The sequence below is a fragment of the Eretmochelys imbricata genome, chromosome 7 (genome assembly GCF_965152235.1).
Source record: "Eretmochelys imbricata isolate rEreImb1 chromosome 7, rEreImb1.hap1, whole genome shotgun sequence".
Lineage (NCBI taxonomy): Eukaryota > Metazoa > Chordata > Testudines > Cheloniidae > Eretmochelys > Eretmochelys imbricata.
The window spans coordinates 12115985-12137670 of NC_135578.1; the positions used below are offsets into that span (position 1 = coordinate 12115985).

The following is a 21686-nucleotide window of genomic DNA, read 5'->3' on the forward strand; positions in this document are numbered from 1 at the left end:
CCAATGGGAGATGCCAATGAGAGGGGTGCGTGCTAGGCCCAGCCTCTCTCATGGAGACGGATGCCTAACACCAGGCTGCGGGGAGTCACCTACCTCTGTTACCAATTCTCAGTTGTGAACCTTCTTTGGAGTTAGACACCCAATGGGTTTTTTGCAAGAAAGTAGGGGAAAGGGGAGGAGTGGACCTCCCTCATAACTTTTAGACTGGTGTTTCAGGTACCTGGGATGTAGAAGCCCCGCAGTTCAAGTCCACCTGCCACCTGAGGGGGAGAAGGGATTTAAATAAGGACAAGCTATCTCTCAGATGAGTGCTCTAACCACTGGGTTATGGAATAGTCTGATGTGGGGCTCCCTCAGTCTCTCCTCTTGAAGCAGTTCCACTATGGATAAACAATTAAATAGTCACTGGTGCAGGGGGCTGGACCCTGGGTCTCTCACATTCCGGTGAGTGCTCTAACCATGAGGCTGTAAAGTCATTCTCATTCTTGTGCTCACTCTCTCTTTCTCTCCGGCAAACATTTGTCTTCCCGGATGCCTAGAGTGAGGCAGCACAGTCATGCCCAGAAACAGAAACATAGGCCCCAAGGGAACGTTTTACCACCAAAAAAATTAGGTGCCAAGTGAATTTAGGCATCTACAGGATTCAGGGAGAATTCTGTGAATTGTAGTAGAGCCTAAAACTGGGACTCAGTGTAAGGCACCTACATTACTTTGGGAATCTAGGCCTTAGACTCTAGCTATTTCTGTTCCCTTCTGGCTCTTTCCCCCTCCCCCAGACTAGAGGCAGGGCACTGATCTGCCCATGGTCAGTTGAAGCGGCTCCAATGCAACTAAAAGAAGAGCCAGACTTTTTATTTGTAACTATGTTTAACTTTGAATCAAAGCGGCCAAGTCTATTGCTTTATGACTGAACTGCTGATAAAACAATCTCTAAGGAAGTTTTTACAGGCCTTGTCACCAAAGTTGTCCCGTACCAAATGTATAGAGTAAGGTGATTTTGTCACCCACTGCAGGAGTTCTCACTGGAAGACCTAACTGACGTCAAATTGCACAATTTGTACAAAGTGCCACCAAATGGTTTGGACCGTCCAACTTCTCCAGTTAACACCACACATCACAAGACTTGCGATAAAAATCACACAAATTGGCAACATTGCTTGTAACATGAGATAATTGTCAAAGGACAGAGCTCTTGGCTGCCCATAGCAGGCTAGGGCCCAGCGATGACTGCAATGGGGAATACGAACTGACCTGTGCTGTTATACCAGATAACCACAAAATCAACCAGACTCCTCCTCTCCTAGGGCCTGATTCTGCACCACTAAAGTCAATAGGAGTCTTGCTATTGACTTAAATGAGAACAAGATCAAAATTTTTATGCCCATTGTGCAACTCATTGTGCAACCCTTAAAAAGATTACATCACTTACAGCAGAGGAACACTTCACTTTAAAAAGGGAAAGGAGTATGAGGTTTAAATGCCAGGATCACTACTAGGTATCACACTCCTCTTCTGATCCCACCACGAGATCCCATTTAGGCACTGTATCAATTTGGAACTGCTCAAATTTGCCTTCACTATCCCTCACAGCTTTACCGCCACCTATCTGTCAGAATAGGTCTTCCACTAACCCCTTTGCTCTGGCAATAATGCCAGACTCAATGACTCAATTCATTTAATTCTTCCCATCCCATCCTGATCCATTTTCCATGCAGAGCCCTGTGCCTTGAACACTTTTCTCAATCCAGCACGCCAAGGCCCTGCATTCCTTATTCAAGTCACTCTAAAAAGGGACACTTTTTTAGAGGCTGACAGGAATTTATTTTTTCCACGCATTTTGAGTGGTTTTTTGGTACAGAAGATATTAATTCATTTTTAAATTGTATGCTTTTTCTCCAAGACATTTTTAGCTATTTCAATTAAACCTACGAGTTGTTCTCCAAATCTCCCATGAGCTGAAAATGCAGCAACAAATATTCAAAAATATTCAAAAAATATAAGCAACGATGACATCAAAGTGAAAATCTCACATGTTTAGAAAAGGAATGTGGCTACAACATCCAAAGAAATATAAATTATTAAACCACAAAATTCTGAGAACACTTTGAAACACTATCAGCGTATTTTTTGATTATTCAAGTATAAGCTTTATTAAAACATATTCACTCTAAACATGTCACTCCAGATTTATCCCAGTGTAACAGAATAGAATTTAGTCCAATATATGTTTAACACCAGGCAAGGTTCTGCCACCTGCACTCAAGCTGAGCGGCCCTCTTTCCACAAGACCCACTGAAATTAATATGGATAAGGTTCTGATGAGGGTGGAAGGATTAGTTGCCCTATTTACCAATATGGGGTTATAATGAGCCTTTACACTCAGCACCATGTAGAGGGGTAGTGTATAGTTGCTCCCAGCCTCCCAAGCAGTTTCAGGAAGGGAAAATAGTGTACTGCATCCCTGGGAAGGATCCAGCTTACTTACCAGCTTGTACCTTACCAACTAATTTGGCCAGTAGGGAGATATGGATGGGGACACAGCTAAAGCTCTGCCTGCTTCCCACCTTCTCTTTCCTCTCCCAACATGCACTAGTGGAGCATATTTGAAGAACAAGGGCTGCACTCCGCACCAGACCTGGGCCCAAAATCCAGGTTGGCTTGTCCTGTCTGCCTCCCCTATGTTCACCAGTTTGGCAAAGAGCAGAATCTAGTCCTGATATTAGCATCATCTTTTTTGCTTGTTTGTTTTAATATAGACTTCTTCATTTGAAGAGAGTGAATGAAAAAAATTTCCACTAATTGGAAACCTTTTCTGAACTGCAATTTGTATATAGTGACAACCCTTTCATGAATTGCAATAGATTCCTGAATTGCAATTATTCACAGGAGACAGTAATGAACTAGAGTGTCTCCTGCAAAGATTCACAATTCCACTCTACTCTGAAGGCAAGTTCATTAGATTAATCCAGGGTTATTGGCTTGTTATTACATTTATTCTGTAAGCCATTTAGAGCATGCTGTCAAAAATGAAGTTGTAGATACCCTGGTCTACAGCTGAAATCAGTTTTCACATCTAAGAGCCATGATTTGTGTTTTCAAGTAGGTGCATAAATCTAGGCAGGCAGTACTTTGTACACAATATATTTTTTGGTGATGGGACATTTTGTATGTTCAATACAGGCCTGGTCTTTTTTCCTCAATAAAATCAATGGGACTTTTTCTCACAAGAACAGTATCAGGCCCTGAGTTTGTGTATGCAAAGCTGTGCTTTACAAAAATGAGCAAGAAGGAGGTATAGAAAACATGCAATAGTTGAAATACGCCCAATTATGAAGGGGACCTCGCAAATTTTGGTGGATATTGAGGTACGACGTTACAAACTCACAGGACAATGAGATGCTGTGACATTTCGAGATGATGGGAAATTGCATGTGGAAAGCATAAGCAACAAGAAAAGAGACTGATTTGAAAGGAGATCATGATCCCAGGTGGGTGTGCAGCCAGCTAAGCAAACGTATGGGGCTGTACAAAGCTGTGTAAGGGTGTGCGCTCAACATCATGCCATACTCCTACACCTGTCAATGTTTAGACTTGACCACAAGTAAGAACAGTGTTTGATGTAAAGAGAGGAGTGAGAATTGCACAGACCAAAAAGCTGTTGACTCTTCAAAGCTCATGGGTGTTGGGTTTTTGGTTCTGGTCCATCTCGAGTTTGATGTATGTAACAAATAATAAAGGTAACATCTCTGAGCCACGTCCACAAAATAGCTATGAAACACCTTGCTCAATTTTCTGGGTTTAAAAATATTTAAATTAATTTCCCAACAAAAACGTGACAGTACTAGCAAAGTTTTACAGGAATAAGACCATGTGATTTTCTCCTGAACTAGAATACCTTGACAGCAGCAAGTTAAGCTCTGCAAAACCTAACACAGTAAACAAGGTTCCCTGGACGCATACGTACAAGAAATTAGAATCAGCATTCTGAACCACCCCATAAAATCAAAGCCATCAGCACAGCTTCCCTATGCTCATCTAAGGCCTCTCAAGTGCACCTCCACTGACAGTCACATCCCCTCCCTCACTTGATCAAGGACATTTGATGCCAGAACATTACAACAAACGCGTTCTGCAGCCCACCCTTTTTCATGGCTCTCAGCCAGCCCAGAACTCTTTCTGCTTGTCACTAAGTGTCCCACAAAGGTTTTCTTCCTGCCTGTGATCACATCTTGGGGCACCTGCTATACGCAAATGGTGAGGTGTAAGGGAGAATGCTGAGGACAGCAGTGCTCCCCCAAGACTTAAGAAACACAAAGCAAATGTACCTCTGCGTCTACTCTTCCAGGGTAGAAAGAGCTGCATTTTCCTGTGCTCTGAGTCAGTGGAACTGAACCACTGAGCATGTGCGATTTTTAACTGAACACATAAAAGATCTGGCAAATGCAAACTGATCTGACAATTTTTGAATACCTGTTCTTAGGTGGGGCCTTTATTTAACTATTGTAGGAAGCAGTCCATTTTCTTAGCAAAGTATAAATGAACCACAAAGCTGTCACCAAGAAAGTATAAAAACTCCCTCCCCCTGCCCCACATTTAGTTACTTAGCTGGCACTGCTTATTGTTAATCATTTGGTTTCTGTATAATCTTGTACAAGGGGGCACAGTGATTTTTCTTATTGTTTTGGACATGCTTTTGTTCCATTTTTCATTTACAGTCAGTTATATTTATTCATCCTGTATTTACAATAGTAATAGTACCACTACTGAACTAATTATTATTAATACCCAGCATTTAGACTTCACAACACTTTGAGAACACCAGGCCATATTCAATGCTGTTATAATTGGGCAAAATTCATTCATTTATGTCAGTGGTAAATTTAAGCCCATGTACTAATTTATATATGTAAAACAACTGTGTACATTTTTTCAGACTTTTTTTTTAAATGCAGATTATGTGCACATGGAATTCAGCACATGCATGAACAATTCTGAGTATCTCAATGCTGTGGGAGCCCAATAAAAGAATGCAATATTCGGTTTTAACAGGAGAGGTTGAAATATGTAAAGCAGGAAGATAGTTTGTTCAGGAAATGTATCTGGTCTCTGGAATATTTCAGTGCATCCTGCTAAACTAGTTAGACATCAAGCATTTACAAGAGTGTCTGTTGCTTCTAGACTGATGGTTCTTGACTCTGTTAAGTCTGAATGTAGTAAGCAAAGCCACTTGTCACACAGTGAGAAAATGCTGCCTCTTTAATTACTCATTCAGCAGGGATGGCATGGGAGTGGTGAGAGACCTTGAAAACTTAAAATTCCATAACTATATTTCAACTCTCTCCACACCCATCAAAGGATTAAAGGGCAAACATAGGTGAGGGATCTGTCTCCCCTACACTATGACAGACAGACTGGACCTCTATCACTGAGTCAAATATAACTCCTAATTAAGGCTAAATTCTGTCTTCAGGAAACAGGGACGTTTACATAAGAACTGCCACACCGGATCAGACCAGTGCTCCATCCAGTCCAGTATCCTACCCTCAACCATGACCAGTGCCAGCTGCTTGTGAAAAGGATCCCATAAGGACATTATGGAATTACCTGCCCCCGGGGAAACTCCATTCGTTAGTTGGTTTCTGCCCAAAAGCATGAGGGTTCACGTTCTTTATGCATTAGATAGGATAAAAAAAGGTAACTGTGGATGTTCTCATTAGACGTTTATGATACAATGGGATTTTTCAAAGCATTTAGCATTGGCCTTACTCTGTCGCCCTTGAAGCAAATTACCATGGACTTCAAGGGGAGCGGAGTTAGGTCAACGTTAAAAGCTTCTGAAAAAATTGCACCCCTAATTTTTATTTGAAATCTGCTTGATCTCAATGATATTCTGTGGCAGGGAGCTCCACAGGCTCGTCATGTGCTGTGTTAATAAAGTATTTCCTTTTATTGGTTTTCCATTTATTGCTTTTCAATTTCATTATATTATGAGAAAGGGTATACAGAAGTGCCTGATAATCCTCTGCTCACCATTCATTATGTCATCTACTTCTATTCTGACCCATTTTGTTTAGCTCTTCTCTAAATCAAGCAGTCCTAATCTTTTCAGTCTCTGCTCATATGAAAGCCTTTCCATGCTTCTAATCGTTTTCATCAGCCATCTCTCATCCACTTCTATTTCTGCGTATATTTTTATGAAAAGATGATCAGAACTGAACACAGTATTCATGGTAAGGGAACAACATCAGTTTATGTAACAGAATTGTAATATTTTATATCGCATTCTTTACACATCATAATTCTGTGGGGGTTTTTTCTTTTGATGGATGGTGCACGTTGAGCAGATTTTTTTCATTGAGCTGTAAACAGTGATGTCCTCATCTTTTCCCTAAGTGGTTATAGTTAAAATTTACAACATTGTGTATGAGCAATTCGAGTTTTCTGTTCCAATGTGTATTAGCCTGCATTACTTAACAGTGATTTTCATCTGCCACTGTTCAACCCAGCTGCCTAGCTTTATTAGCTCCTTCTGGAGTAAAATGGACTAACCTAATTTTGTGTCATCTGCAAATTTGAACCATGCTGGTCACTCCCTTTTCCAGATCATTAATAAATACGTTAAACAACAGCTGTCTTAAGTGCAGGACCCAAGGCTACCCCACTATTAACCTTTTGCCATGATGAAAATCGACCATTTATTCCTGTTTTTTGTTTCTGAGCCAAATTCTCACTGTTACACTACTTTATGTTTCTCACCCCAAACCTCTTTTCTTACCCTCCACTTGTGAGAGATTTTGTCTAAAAGATTTTGCAAGTCCAAATATTTGCATGTTATATTACAGGTTTTGTAATTACAGTACATTTCCAAGTCTCACATAGACTTGCCAAGGTGCCACTGCCCTGGGCCAAAGTCCGTTCTCCATTACTCCTGTGAAACAGAGAGCAGAAGTTGGCCCACTGACTTCAATGAAAGCTGCATGCTTGTATCCCAGAGCAGAATATTCTCAGATAGAATGGCAATAAACACGGTATAAAGGCTATATAAAAGCTAGATATTGTTATTATCAATTATTAAAACCTAGACAGATATTAGATAAGATTCTGCCCAGTTACTGTTTGGATTTGAAAGTGATACCATTACTTAGCTGTCCTTAAAAAGGAATTTGCAGGTTATAAACAAATAATCTTTTAATTTGTAAGATTAAAACAAATACACCATTATTGATATAATACCTTTCATTTTCCTGTAGCAGCTCGCCTCCCTTCTTCCAGGAGCAAATTGCCTTAGGGGAAGCTTTTGGCTTGCACTCAAAATTTACTGTGCTGCCTATCTGAACCTGAATCAGTTTCTTCATTGGGTTCTTGGAGAAATCTGGAGCAGAAGCTAAAACAGAGGGAATGTTAACAGTGAAATAAAATTGGTTGACATTATATTAATGATACTACTACTGAGCATTTATATGGCACTTCTCAGCTTCTAAGTGTATTTACAAACATCAATTAAGCAGTTAATTCAAACAGTACTCCTGTATTATTTCTCTTTTTTACAACTTGAGGTACTGGGACACAAAAGTTAAGGCCTTGATTCTGCAAAGCACTTAAGCACATGCTGAGGTTTAAGCATGGGTTTAAGGTCCCACTGACTTAACTGGGACTTAAACATATGGTTAAGTCCTACTGAAGTTGGTCGTGTTTAAGAACATGCATAACTTTAAGTATATGCTCAAGAGCTTTGATGAATCTGGGCTGAAGGGATTTTCCCAAGATCACTTGGACTCAACACCAGGACCTGTATTAGAACTCAAAGAATTTCCTGACTCCTCGTCTTGTGTCAGATCACTAGTCTGGGCCTCAGGATTATGAAACCACTTGGACTGTAGAAATATATTCCATATTAATTAACAGTTCAATAAATGGGCATGACATAGAACAATGCTAATCACTGAACTTTAAATGGAAATCCAATTTTTAGGAAGCTGAGGCTGGGTTCAGTGATTGACTATGAACCTTATCATTGGAAGGGAACTAGTTTGTTTTCAGAAAACATACATTTTTACATAGGTCTCATTCCAATTAATTTTCCAAATCACTCTCCCTCGCCTTAAAAGTAAAAAGCATGAAAGCATTTGAATTCCCCATGACACTTTGCAGTGTTCAGTGTTTCATTCTAGTAAATGACTGTCATTTGTTTTTAAAATGAGCACAGACCACCTGAACCATAAAATGAGAGACCCTTATCCCGACGATCAAGGAAAGTAGCACATACAACCAGCTTATTGCTTTGAAATGACATTTATCTCCTGGAAATAGTGGAGTCCGGATGCAGAAGGTCAGTGTTACTGACTAATGTGCTGAGCCAACGTGGCTTCCAGATCGTGTGATTAGTTTTAATCTTTGGGCTTGCATCCAAGCCTTTGTCTCTGCTCTCCCCCTAATTAATAATTTGTCTCCGTCTCCTCGGTTTAAAGCAGTGAATGACTGGGCTGTAAATATGGTGGCTATTTCCAGCAAATCCTTTAGAACCAGGTGAGTAAACTCCTCAGCACTGTGGATAAGAAGTTATCTGCTGTAATAAAAATGTTTATTTTGTTGAATGCATCTGAGTGGGTTAAAAATTTGAGATCACGTGCATGTTACTAGCTGCAGCAGTAATGGCAAAAAGTTATTTTTCTGTGCCCTCCACCTGCCCCATAGAAAGAAAAATTAATCTTACCAACAACCCTAAGCTCTGCACTGGAATATATCACTCCATGTTTGTTTTCAGCTATGCACTGGTATACGCCAGAATCTGTCAGATTTAGGTTTGTTATTATAAGTGTACCACCTTCAGTTTGGATCCTCCCCTGGATATTAAGAAAAAAACCTTTAATGTACATTACATTTTACAGGAAATAAATAAAAGGGGTGGAATTCATTGATGTGCAGAGAGTTTGCGTAAGTCCCATTACGAGGTCCAAAGAGGGATTTATGTAGGGCATATGATCTCTGCATATGGAGGGGTGAACTCCATACTTTGGGAATGATGTAATGATGGTTTTAATGAGACAAATAGAGCTTTATGGTGCCATCTAAGGAGAAAAAGGCCTGAATCAGACACCAAATCTTCCCCACACTAAGGAAATCCAGTTATGGATCTTAACTTTGTCACTTGTGATTATGACTAGCAAAGTGCCCTACTGCCAATGGCAAGTACTCAGAAATTATGAGTTAGGCCTCCCAAATCATGGGGTTTTTGCAGTATAACACATTCCCCTCCTAGTGGTGCAAATACTGTATTACTATTTTCCAGCAGTTAAGGTATAAGTATACCATAAGTCATTTTTAAGGCTTCTCTGGACTGTTGGGTTGCCAGGCATCCTGTTTTTGACCAGAGAGTCCAGTCAAAAAGGGAACCTGGCAGTGTCCATAGCAACTGGCCTCCGACACTGGGGGACAGGAAGAGCCACAGCTGCTGCTGGAGCCTGGAGGAGCACTCAGCAATGGCTCCGGTGGAGAGAGGTACTGTGGCTTCTCTGTCCCGCCCCACTCACCCCTCCACCTCCAGAGCATGGCTCCCCCTCCCCCACCCTGCCCCCCGTCTCTTGTCCCACCCCCAGAGTGTGGCTCCCCCACCCCACCCTACCTCCCGCCCCTGGAGCATGGCTCTCCCTCCCGCACCCTGCCCCAGTCACCCCTCCATCCCTAGAGCCCTGCTCAGCTGGCAGAGGGAGGGTGGTGGAGAGAGAAGCAAGCAGTGGGTGGGGGGGAAAGAGGAGCGGGGGGCAGGGCCTCGAGTAAAAGAGGTGGAATAAGGAGTGGGGCCTTGGGGAAAGGCAGAGCCAGGGGTGGGGGAGGTTCCGGTGCTCAGTGTCTAGTTTTCATAAATTAGAAAGTTGGCCACCCTACTGGCCTGGTTAATTCCATAGACCTCAATGAACTCTTAGCAGTTAATATGTAGGGATCTTAATTTCATATGACTTTACTTAAAAAAAGTCAAACAAACAAAGAAAAAAATCTACGTTACCTCTAATGCTAGAGTGTTTCCATTCTTTGTCCATCTGTAGGATGGTTTGGGCTTCCCATTTGCCCTACATTCCCAGTATAAACTGTCCTCCACTGCAGCTTCAATATCTTTTATAATCTGGACCCAGTGAGGTTTTGCTACATAAGAAATACAAAACAAGAAACAAACTGCAAATTACTGTTCAATTATCTAACAAAAGGGTTAATTTAGAAACACTGGATTAGGCTCCTAGGTGGATCAGCTGATGCCCAAAGATTCTCTATGGTTCTGACCTGGGTTGCTTACTGAAAGAAATATGACTCAATGTCTTTTTTAAATTAATTTGATTAAAGCTGATAAAGCTGATAAACAAACAAAAAATAAAATTAAGAAAATGCATCACTAAGGCTAAATATATCACTAAGTACTAAAATATTACTACACTAATTAAGTGTTAAACAATACAGTAAGAAATTGAGGTCAAAATAAGTGTAAATAGACAAATTAGCAGCAATATTGGAATTCAATGATCAGTTTAGTTAAATCATGAAATTAATACACACTTAAACCAGGAAATCTAAAGAGGTGGCTGTCCATTTATTTCTAAATTCCAAGTGAAGGCTTTTTCCTATGGCAGTGTACTCAAAACACAACTGGGTGAATATTTTAATACAGAAACCAAATTATTGTTTACATGTAAATCACAACATCAAAAGCCAATTTAAACTTTCTTCTCAGATTTCACTATTATGTATGAGGAACAATCCATTTCCTCCTAAAACAAATGCAGACTTTAATCAAACTTTCTAATAAGCAAAAGTTTCATAGCTCTCATTTAACATTATATTGCTAACAATTTAATTTCTCTGGATGCTTTTATAGAACTAGGAACACATACATTCAATGATTTTCAGGCAAAATTTTAGGGCTACTTAAATGTAGAAGATTATTCTTTCCCCATGTGGTCTTTATGGATGGTTACACATACATTCATGCACATAACCACATACTCACACCCTAAAATAATAAAAAGCTGGGACGTCTCTCAATTAATAAAAACAAACGACAAAAACAGAAAATGGATTAAACAAGATATGTAAGATACAAAGGGCTCTGAACTCCCCAGTTCTCATAGTCGTGGGAGCTGTAACTGCAGTCAAGCACCAGACAATGACATTGCTGTCACAATGTTATATGCTTGCAAGCTTCTTTAGATACAGGGAGACAAGTCATGGCTACATAGCCTGTTGACATCATGACTTTTTTTCTCATAGTTGTTCAGTCTCAGAGTACGGAAACGTTTAGCTTCCTGAACTGGCTTGCTGACCCAAAATGCAAGGCCTTCCACCTTTACCTTCATCTTTATGGTTGATAATGCTAGCTTGCTTCACCTTACAGCACCTCATTTGGGGCTCTCAGGCAGGCATTGTGACCTGGATACAGACAGCATGGTCCAACTATACTGTAGTGAACAAGCTTTGAACTGAATATCAGTTTGGAAAGTCTTGCTTAGACCAAGTAGTCTCCTTAAAATATCCATTGTTGCAACCATATGCAATGCAAACCCCCAAAATAACAAGAACTGGAAAAACACAAGGCATAAGAATGGCCATACTGGGTCAGAGCAGAGGTCCATCTACCCCAGTATCCTGTCTTCCGACAGTGGCCAATGCCAGGTGCCTCAGAGTGAAGGAACAGAACAAGTAATCAAGTGATCCATCCCCTGTCGCCCATTCCCAGCTTCTGGTAAACAGAGGCTAGGGACACCATCCTTGTCAATCCTGGCTAATAGCCATTGATGGACCTATCCTCCATGAACTTATCTAGTTCTTTTTTTAAACCTGTTATAGTCTTGGCCTTCACAACATCCTCTGGCAAGGAGTTCCACAGGTTGACTGTGTGTTGTGAGAAGAAGTACTTCCTTCTGGTTGTTTTAAATCTGCTGCCTATTAAAGGCAAGTTGAGAGGAAATTGCCCTACCCTAATGCCCTGGGGTAAACTGCCGTGGGTGACAAATGGCACGCCATCCAGAAGGTGGCCTTAAGAAGGACCGTAAAAATAACCAATTATCTCACAAAAGAAAGGAACCATTCACACTGTATCCTCTTCAGCATTTCTTGAAATAAATTTAGATATCATATGACAGCTGTCACCCCTTTCCTTTGTAAACAAGGGAAATGGGGAACTGCCAGTTACAAGCTAACTGGGTAAAAGGTAATAATAACCTGGCCCTTTAGCAGCTCTCCACTGAAAAGCAGAAAGTTACTTGTCAGGTTATTATTATGAATTCCATTTGAAACAGAAATAAGTAAAGTTTGTATTAAGTCTGTATTCTCATATATGCTATTTCTCTCACAACAGACAAACCCTGGACTTTGCATTTGCAAAAACCAGATGTAGGGTTGTGTAATACTTAGCTAATATAAGACTGCCAGGGCTCAAACCAATAACTTTCTTGATTTTATGGATTTTCTGCAATTGTTATTTTCTTCTGAAAAAAGAAGGTTGTCTGGAATTCTCCTTCTTATAATGTTCTGCCAGAACCTAAGTTTACAGAATTGGTACCTTATGTACTTGTCCAGTCTAGCTTTGATTGACTGCTAACAGGAAGGGGATAAGTAATTTACCATTAGAAGATGGCTATCAGTGATAAATGAAAAGTACTTTCATTTTTAACTTCTTAATGTACTCAATCTTACTGGGTGAAAGCTGCATTTTAAAAAGTGAAGTACCTCACACCTTCTTCTGAGCATTTTACATAGAAAATATAAACAGAGTCACTATTAACTTGTTGACCCAGACCCCTAGAGAACCCAGCATTACTGCATTCCGCAGTATAAAATAATGATGGGTGAATATGAAAAGGTTCAGATAAACATCCGCACCAGAAATGTTATGAAAAGAGCATTGCTCAAGATAGATACATCTTTCCACATTCAGACAATGCCAGGTTGTGGGGAAACGAAGAATAACAGTTCCTGGAAATGTTTTGACTGTTGGAAAAAGATTTGGGGTAAAGTTTTTGAAAATGCTGAATGACCTAGAAGCCTAAGACCCTTTTTCAAGAATGATTTGGGACCCCAAATGAGCACCTCACCAACATTAATCTTCACAACTCCTTGGCAAGGTAGGGAAATATCCACATTTTATAGATGGGGTTCTGAGTACAGCTGGCTGGAAAATGGAAATCTATTCCTATGAAATATTTCAAGCTTTTGAAAAAAATCTTAAACGGAGATGAAACATCAACAATTGCAAAATTTTTCATAGGATGGGTTTTCTAAAATAATTCTCTTGTGGGAGAAACAAAATGGGATGTTTTGGTCTCCCGGCTGCCTTCTGCCTCTCTGTCCCCAGAGCTGGGGGAAGACCGAGAGCTCAGAGTTAGGATGCTCAGCCTCAGCAGCTTTCTGGGAAAGATTTTGTCAGTTTCATTTGTAGAAAAATAAAAGTGACACAAGCCTCCCAGGTGGGAAGCCATCATTTGGATTTTCCCAATAGAAACATCAAAATTTTTAGTAAAAAATGAAATGTTCTCACAAAAAAAATTGAGTTTTGCAAAAAGGGCACTTCGGGTTGGAAAACTTTCCACTCGCTCTAGTACTGAGGCAGAAAGGGCCTAATGAATTCCTGTTGAGATTGTGACTATAATGGAGCTACACCAGGGATGAATTCAGCTCTGAGAAATTCATAACTTGCCTTTGGTCACATAGGCAGCCTACAGGGCAGCTGAGAACTGAAACCAGATCTTCTGATTCTCAGGCCAGTGTCTTAGCCACAGGACCGGCAGTCTGCCATTTGGATGAAGATTTGGGTTGGTATTCTTTTTATACAAAGCAGTTCACCCGTTTCTGTAACGTAATATATCTCCAGGTCTATATTCCTCAAAAGATGTTGTTTTGACAGTGTATTACACTGGACTCATTACAATAATTAATTAAAATAATACAGTATAATGTTATGCTAACAGGTGCTAATATCATACCTGTTACAGGTCACTGATGTATAAGTACATGGGATGAAACTCTCATGTAAAGAGTTAAAATTAACCACGCAGTACACATCTGGCAGTTAAGGGGATTATGTAGTTTAAACCACTCTCTTCTGTCTCATCCTCTGTGAAATCTTTCTGAGGTTCATTTGTTTTGCAGACTAGCTGTACAAACAAGAGTTAATGACCAGACCATCTTTTAGGACTATGTGATGCTAGGTGAGCAACCCTGAAGAAAGGAGTTTCCCAGGTGAAAATCCCAAGGGCTGAGACAGGAACAGTGAATGGGGCTTTTAAGCAATGAGATTCCAGGGGAGTCCAAGGGAGAACTGCTACTGGGAACAGAGAAACTGAAGATCTTGTTTGTGCCCTATCTCAGCAGATACCGTTCTACTGAAAAACCTCTTGTAGCCTAAGGAATGCACTTTCAACTGTCCTCTTTATTGAGGCATTCCTCAAATATAACACAGGTTCATCTCTGCTTCACACAAACTTATTATCTTACTATCATCACATTTATATACATCACAAAAGCTAAATTATTAAACTGAAGTTACAAAAAGAGCCATTTATGCTAAAGCTTCTTGCACTATGAAAGCCTGAGCATAGATGTCTGCATGGTTCTTGCACTTTGCATACCTAAATATTTATGTAAAACAGGCAACAGTACTTGCATTATCGATGAATCCACACATGTGCAATATTTCACATCTGCTATATACCCTCATTTGAAAGCATTCCTACAAAGTAGGTTTAAAGTAGCCAAGTTCTTTGATGCTTATAGCTATAAAATTAATCATTTTCTGAATTCCCGAGAAAGGGAAAGTTCTGTCTTGTCTGTAAATTTTCATTCTAGGACACTCCACATCAGTTTTCACCGCAGCTTGTTGTCTGTCTCCACAGCTATTGGGAGCAAACCAGACCTTTACTCTGAGCCTGGGCTCAGGATGACCCCGCAAGGAAGAACTCTTTAGAACAATAGATTCCAAAGCTGAACAGTACTAACTATAAGTTCAAAGGCACTATTCAACTCACACCATTTGCAGCAGAGCCTTAACATGAAATTTAAGGAACACCCTCTTTTCTTTCAAACTATTTAACAAGTGAGCAATAGCAAGGGGAAAAAAAGGACATAATGCAATCCTCTGAGGGAGGGTCAGACTGACATAGAGGGTCCTAGAATAAAAACTTGCAGGTAAGACAGAATTTTCCCTTTCTGAGTCCCCTCCATGCCAGACACTCTACACAGTAGGATACAGAAAACAGTATATCATTTCTAGACAGGGCGAAGGATTCAGTTTAACCATGTAAGAATGTAAGGGTTACTAGGGTACCCTTTTCCATAATACTCTTCCACAAAATGGTGCATTAGCAGGTGTGAGGGTGTGAAATCCATAAGGTTTGAGAAAGTGTGGATGTAAGACCATGGTAATAGTAGTCTTACGTACTTCCTCATAGCATGAATATGATCTCTCCATCCCCACCCCCCAGAAAAAACCACTTTTTTTTTTTAATAGTGTCTGGTAATGAGAGGAGTTAAACCAAAAGATTTGAGTATCTCAGCTACATACGTCTTTACTCTCCTCTAGGCTCTGTTTGCATTAACTTATGCATTTTACTTGTTTAGGATATTCAGATTCATCCAGAAGGACAACAAACACCTCTTCCTATTATAGGAGATAGATTGTGGTGACCTTGAGGATGGAGGCCTGGTTAGTTCACAAAACTACCATGTTTGATAGACCATGGTTTCACTGAGGTTTCACTGAGAGCAAACCAAGCTCTGAAACCCCCTGGGACAAGGAAGCGGTGAGTAGACAACACCTTTTCAGTGAGACAAGTAAGAGACCATCACTGTGAAGCTGAAAGTGGGTTTTATTAGGATTTTTAGTATACAGATCAAGATCATGATAGCAATCTGCATTTTGTCAGAGTTGTGGTCCTCAGGAATTTGTTATGTGACAGTGATGAAAGACTCTTTTGGGTATCTTACGGTGCAATGTACCTGCAGTCTGACTTGTCTTTCCAAGAAACGTTGGCTTTGAGCCCCATCATCAGTTGGCTTATCCCGATGTGTGCCCCTTGTTACATAAAGTGATAAATTGATATATTTGTGAATTTCCCCTGAAATACTAACAGGCTGTGTATCACGTTCTCAAATGCATGACGGTAGTTCAAACCTTCCTCTTAGCTTCCCAGATGATGGGTAAGGCTAGATTTTGGTCTGGGACAGGGATAAGTCCCTGTTGCACTGTTATGTGCGAGTGTGTATTGGGAGTTTGAGAAGCAGTTCCAGATATATTTAAATCAGGACTGAGAATCAAGACCTTTTGAGGGTTAACAAGAAGGTGAATAAAATCACTTTGGCCTGTTCCTTCACAATATTCTTTACTCTCAGTGGCTGAGAGGGGAAAAAGGCAGAAAGGAGGCCTTTTAGCCCACTTCTGAGATAACAGAACCACTCTTTTCCTCATGCAATACCTCTTTTGGTTTTCTACCTGGATTTGAATGCAAATAGATTCATAAATAAACTTCCCTTCTGGCCCATGATGTGCCAAAAGGCTAAACGGGACTCTGTACAGCCTCAGTTCGAAGTGCATTTTGCTGAGCCAGCTGACTGTGAGTTTCCTTTTTAGTGCAGAACCCTGAGGAATCAGGTAATACCTTCTTCCATTTCTCTTCTAAAATAAAGTTTTTCTTAGCTGATAACTCAGATGGGGAATTTTGTGAGGGCTTTAATTGGCCCATCCATTTCTTTGCTCACACTTGCTCCCAAAGGCTTTCAGTGTTGGCTGCTGGGCCATGTGTGACATGATGAGAAGTTTGTCATCTGAATGGAGGTATGAAAGGGCATTTGAGAATACCTGTATACCAGTTACAACACTACAAGGGAAGTATTCTATATTGAAAATGCTTCTTGTTGTAGCAAAAGCTAAAGTATCTCTGGCTGACTCTCCCTGATCATATCTTCAATAGATCTCCAAGAAGTTTATTTCCACTTTCTGAAATTTTGGGAAGATAATGTAATGATGGATTTCCACCTGGAATATTGATCTTGTTAGGAGATCTGAGATCTAAAATGGACTACATCACTTTGTTTTCTCTTTGGTACCACAAAATGTTGTGACCTTACCAAAATATCTGTCTCTCTACAGAACTGGTTCTATCTTCCATTATGCAGGAGAAACTATTGGTCCCTACAGCTTTTGATGCTATGAAGGACTTGTTGATAGTGCTGTTTTATTTTAATTAAAAATTCTGGGGATGGATAAACTTGCCCCCCAGGACAATCAATGAGTTCTATTTTATATCCTCCCCTGATTATGTCAAACATCCATTTTCTGCAGTAGTTCACACCCAGATGAGGGCACACCATGAAATTCCACATATAAACAGGGAAATCTGCCCAGACTTGGAAAAATCAAGAGGAGCTTTTGGAGTCGGATGGTTTTCCAGACAATCTCAGCCTTGGTCTTCCAACTCTCAAGACAGCAATGGCCTCCTCCTAATGTGTAATGCCCCTGCTGGAACCTCGAGAAGCAGTAGCTTCATAGGGAACATTTCCCAAGATAAGGTAATTTGAAGATTCTCCTCCTGGACAAAGGGAGGAACTTATTCCTCTTGTCTAAAACCTCATGAAAACTCTGTGACAAAGGGAGCCATGGAGCCAAAGCAGAGAATGGTAGGGAGTTCCTCCTGAGGGGGATCTTAAGACCAGGCTCTGAGCAAAGATCTGGTCTGTTCCCAGTTGCATAGAGGTGGGGAACTCCCTACAGGGAAGACATGGAGGGAACTGGAGTGAAAAACTCAACTGTACTGGCCTGTGTTTTCTGCTGACCCAGTAGTCAGGCAATACGTTAGTAGAAAAATTAGTTACAACAGTTGAACCAAAATTACCACCTTATGACATTCGGCAAAATGGAAAATTTCTTCTCCGCTTTTCTAGATAACAGTGCAATATTTTTCCCAATCTCAGGCTCTGACTCTCAAGCTACTTTACCACCATGTCTATGGAAGTGATGAGCTTATTTGTATATACAAAACTAAATGACTAAGCATTAATTTGCCTCTTTTTTTTTTGGCAAAATAAGTGAGTTTTTGGGGATATCACCTGGAGGTGCCCCATCCTCTGTAAACAAAAGCACACCGCAAAAAACCCTCATAAACTGCCTTCAATACCTCCAGCAATCAGACTTATCTTTTGTAATTTTTAATAACTGGGGAAAATGTTAGTACATAAAAAGATTAACAATCTGTGTCAGTAGCAAAGCAATTAAATCATTAGATACCATTGATGATTAAGTTTCAAGTTGATCAAGCTCAGCAACTCACCAATGTTAATTTGTTTATTTCTAGTTTTGTAATTAATGTTGTGAAGAAATCTCTGTGAACAAGACAGAGTGAGGTTATCCGACAAAAGCGCTACTATTTTAGTGTGTCTCTAATTTGATTGCTCTGGCAAAGCTCTATTTTCAAAGATACTGCAATCTCAATGTAGCTTTACCATTACGTTACTGCAGACCCAGATCACCAGCAGCTTATACACCAACAATTTATAAGGGGGTTGACTGTCTCTTGGTCTATACACCTGCATAAGGGTGTAAATCCTCCTTTCACCTTACGCTTGCCAGACCTTGGGTCCAGGTGAGCAGAAATAGGGAGGTTGCTGTTCACCCATTGCTCTCCTAAGTGAGTGGCCAGGGAATGGACAGAGCCTTGGTTTTGCTGCGAACGTGCTGGCCAGCACAATAGTAATGTATTGCTATTATAGACCAGCAGAAAAATGCCGAACCTAAGGAGCAAGAAAGGAAAAGGGAGGGAATTGTGCCCCTCCATTAAGCTCTTTGCCTCAATAATAGTTGCATCAGTTGAGTTCCACTGGCTCATTTTGTGTTTAAAAATGCATTTCCTTTGATCATTTTAAAATGTGTTGGCTACTAATTTTATTTTGTGACTTTTTTTGCATGACGAGATAGGGTAAAGAGGAATTCACAGACATCTATACTTATTTTAGGTACTTTTATCTTGTCACCTCTTATTTATCTCTAATCTATATAAAAAGTAATCTTTTTCACCTCTCCTCATCTGGAAGCGTCTCCATGCCTCCAAACATCTTAATTGATGTTTTATGGGATGGGGGTGATCGTAAGTAGCACAATACTGAAGGTGCGGGGAATCTATCTATGTCATGGTGATATAATAAATTAGAGCAGTATCTGACCTAAGTTTTCAATTTTTAAAAGACAAGGACTGTAGTGTGGAGAAATCAGGTATTAAACATGTTAGAACTATGGAAAGAAAAATAAGTTGTTAACTTGATGCTGGATCATCCCCTAATAAACTCCTTCAGGAAAGAAATAATTAAGAGGATTAATATGATCTTAGTGACATTACAAAAGAGTCAAGAATATTTGTTTTAGATATCTATTTTAATTAGCAACTTCAGAAAAGTGTTGAAAGTAGTGATTAAGAACCCGGTGCTGAATTAGAATAACACCACCTGCTCCATTATTTATACAGTTCCACTGGTGTGCATGGCATTTTTAATAAGCACAAGGAAATACGTTCACCCCTCCAATATAGTATTTACAGATAAAACAGGCCCAGACTCAGAAAAACACTTAGAATATACTTAACTTTAAGCCACAGTCCAACCTTATTCAGCAAAGTACTTAAGCACGTGATTAACTTCAAGCATGTCCCTAAATCTTATTGGTCAATAAGAATTAAGCACATGCTTAAAGTCAAACACAAGACTAAGTGCTTTGTGGAATGAGGGCCATAATTAGTAAAAACATCAAACTTTTTGATGAGAAAAGAGGGCAGGTTAATGTGGTGACTGTGTGAGAGGAGGATATACCCCGCCCCGTGAATCATATTAGATTCTTCATTCGTTATGTGCATATTTCACCACATGTGAGTAACAGAAGCATCTCAGACTCATAAAACCTTTAAACACCAGCCAACCCGCACTAGTATCACCACCATGCATTATAATGTATCTTACCAGAGTTGGTGCTTTCTAGCAGATGATTGATCTTTTCTGAATCCTTAATATATTGCATTAGTTTTAACTAAATTTCTCACCCTGTGCTTCTCAGATTAACTTCCTCAGGAACTCCAAATAACTGACACAGGAGTTTACTGGATGATTAAACTGCATATACTTTAAGCTTACATTTCTTTACCAGAAAGATTTCTGACTTGTGATATCACAGTCTGTGACAAGTAAATATCAGAGTCACATGAAGGTAGCATCTTCAGTTACGGAACAGTATTAATCTACAAACAATCCCCCAGCTGCCAAAAGAAAAAAGTTATATAAATACACTTTCCTTAATGTAGACTGGTTGGTTTGCTACTTATGTCAACAGAGCAACAGAGTTATTGTCTTAACCATCAATAATAGGGATGAACCTATCCCCAACACTGTAGCTGAATACTAACTCTGAGAGAGTTCAAATTCCCACGTGGATACAGAGTTTGCAGTGAGCATTTTCATCCTTTTATGGTTCTAAGATCAGAGGAAGGTCAGGACTCTGTTCTCAGTAGTCCCAACCCAGTCCTGCTATCCTTTGTGCAGAAACTTTCTTTGATTCAGGCACGGTGTCCTCTAGGAGCCCCAATGCAACATAGGAAACAGTGTCCTGTAGGTTAAATTATGCCAAGTAACCAATAAATCAGTTGTCTTGAACCAGTGTGTTACACCAGGTTTGTGGTGGTGTGGCTCATAAATCAATGTGTTTATTACACTGTTGTAAAACTGCTGTAAACAAGTGACAAACTCAATGGATGTACTGTCACTTAATTAAGACTTTGCAAGTTGCTAATGAAAGTCACTCTATGAAAAGCAGTGCACAGAGCCAAGTCTCAGATGTGGTGCTGGCAGATGATTAATCCTAGCCTTTTTGTACTGTATTTTATATATATAATGTTTATTGTAGGATTCATAACTGCAACCTGCACATGGAAAATCAGTCTATCCTTTTTCATTTAATTGAAGACGGGGGAAAATTTGCCTTTCCACTTATTTGTAAAATCACCTTTATATAAATTAAATCAAAATTCAGGAAATCTATGCTGTAGCGCTTTGTGTACTGTATCAAAGAATAAACATCTGAAAAGAATATTTCTGTGATCTTCTTTGAGTCTACATTCTGTCCTTGTATATACAACTTTTGTATCTTTGTTAAAATAACCTTACATGAAGTAAACATTTCATAGCATAAAGTGAAACAATTCGTTTAATTGCTACTCCTAAGGAAAATTACATTTGCTGAGATTTGACTTTTACAAAAGTTGTCAATTGCCAGTTTGCTTGTAAATCACTTTACCATTAAGAAAACACCAATATGCATTGTTGATTTTCAATTGGCTGTATAGTTTTAAATGCACAAGAGACTGTAGCTGTTCTCCAGCTATTAAATTCCACGTTTCTTAATTTTCTAAGTTAGATTACATTCCCTAATTTATTTATTCATTTTAAAGCCTCATTGGTCCTTTTGAACAAAAGGGATTTGAGAGTTTTCTAGAATCATTTTTTCCAAACCAAGATGGAATTTAATTTTCCTGTAAATATGATTTGATAATCCCAAAAGGATCCTCAAAAATCTGCTTATTTATTTAAATGGAAGTATGGCTTCCACATGTAGTCTGCAAAACTATTATGGCCACTGGAAAGCTTTGACCTATGCATCGATGACAGTATCAAAA

At 39.7% G+C, this 21686-nt stretch overlaps 1 protein-coding gene across 1 annotated transcript in view; it reads right to left on the reverse strand.

Moving 5' to 3' along the window:
• The window catches only part of LOC144267452 (contactin-3-like), a 116672-nt gene that overhangs the window by 47674 nt on the left and 47312 nt on the right, over positions 1 to 21686 (reverse strand). The window contains exons 6-8 of the mRNA XM_077821434.1: positions 10004 to 10140; positions 8714 to 8843; positions 7234 to 7384 (exon numbers count right to left, since the gene is read on the reverse strand). Of these exons, the coding sequence (XP_077677560.1) occupies positions 7234 to 7384; positions 8714 to 8843; positions 10004 to 10140 (418 nt within the window). The remainder of the gene's footprint in view (positions 1 to 7233; positions 7385 to 8713; positions 8844 to 10003; positions 10141 to 21686) is intronic.